Here is a 1371-nt window from a genome sequence, read left to right on the forward strand (position 1 = left end):
CACACACACACACACACACACACACACACACACACACACACACACACACACACACACACACCTCTAACTTCCCCCTGCAGGCGTGTTTGTTTCATTAGCTCATCACAAAGCTCAGGCTCATAAAGGATGGAGGGTCTATAGAAATTTAAAGGGGGTTGGATGCTGAATTTTTACATCCATGCAGGGTGAAAAAAATAGTGTCACTGCTTTTGTTGCACGATTTTGTCCAAATAGGCCTACAGAGAAATGATGAAATGCCTTCTGCCTCAGCAAATTAAACATCTTGATAAAATACATATATAGGCTTATTGGTTTAACTTCTCAGCACAAAGAGTTTATAATGACGGCACCGGTAACACTTAATGAGGAATACTGCAGCAGGTAGGTGTCTTACGTGGTAAAGTGGAGTAGTTATCCATCTGGCAGGGTGCAGGTGATGGGTCCCGATTTTATTTTATTTTCTATATAAATAGAAATAACACAAATAAAATTAAAAAAAATCAGTCGAGCAGCATGGATCAGTCTACAGGGACGAACCGAGCCGGTACGGAACCAGGACAGGTACCCGCGCCACCATGCAGCCGCATCTTCAGCCCCTCAGCGGCCAGAAAACGGAGGAGACGAGCGGCACATCCACCAGGAAAGGAGGACTCATGTCCCAATCACTGGAGGGGGGGTTAAATCCACGTAACACGGAGACTGGCTCCAAAGCTTCTCCGTCCATGAAAGAAAAAAAAAAAAAAAGACAACAAAGGAAAGAAAGAAAGGCCGGGATGCGGACACACCCGGAGAAAGAGAGAAGAGCGGCGGGGAGGATGTGGAGATCCTGTCGGTGGAGCTTCTCCTCTTCCTCCGGTCCTGCGAAGAGCCCGCTGCAGGAGAAAAGACACGGAGCAGCGTCTCCTCCCATCTGTGCCCCCCGGCGYGGAGGAGGGAGGAGAGCAGGGAGGGAGGAGGAAAAGCGGAGTGATGGATGAAGATGGAACCAGGGCGCCGGAGTAGGTGGGTTCTGCGCATGCGCATGAGCGTGTAACTTTGGTGCGCTGTAATCGTGCTCTATGAGTTTACATAGAGAGAGAAGAATGAAAGAGGAAGTGTCTTTTAGCTTCCTCTAACAAGCAYTGCTGAAGTGGAGCTTGTTGCTGTAATGACTTTATACTTTCCACAGAAAAATATGACTTTTTAAAATATGTAGAAACAAAAATAGGCCAGTGTTTTTGGTGCGTTATTATCCAAAAATCTAAGCAAAGCTGCAAAAGCAAAACTGGTCCTGACAATGAGACTGTAGATGATAACAGTTTAAGTATGTGGTGCCAAATGTAAAATGAAACATTTAAAAAATTAGCATATTTTTCATTATTTACCTCACTT

At 45.4% G+C, this 1371-nt stretch overlaps 1 protein-coding gene across 1 annotated transcript in view; it reads right to left on the minus strand.

Moving 5' to 3' along the window:
* Positions 1 to 937, minus strand: part of LOC106524094 (leucine-rich repeat-containing protein 7) — a gene marked incomplete at its 3' end in the record, with an annotated part of 48145 nt that extends 47208 nt beyond the window's left edge. Inside the window, exon 1 of the mRNA XM_014017752.1 lies at positions 395 to 937. Coding sequence (XP_013873206.1) covers positions 395 to 419 — 25 coding nt within the window. The remainder of the gene's footprint in view (positions 1 to 394) is intronic.
* Positions 938 to 1371: the final 434 nt, after the last annotated feature.

Source organism: Austrofundulus limnaeus, unplaced genomic scaffold, assembly GCF_001266775.1.
Source record: "Austrofundulus limnaeus strain Quisiro unplaced genomic scaffold, Austrofundulus_limnaeus-1.0 Scaffold176, whole genome shotgun sequence".
Lineage (NCBI taxonomy): Eukaryota > Metazoa > Chordata > Actinopteri > Cyprinodontiformes > Rivulidae > Austrofundulus > Austrofundulus limnaeus.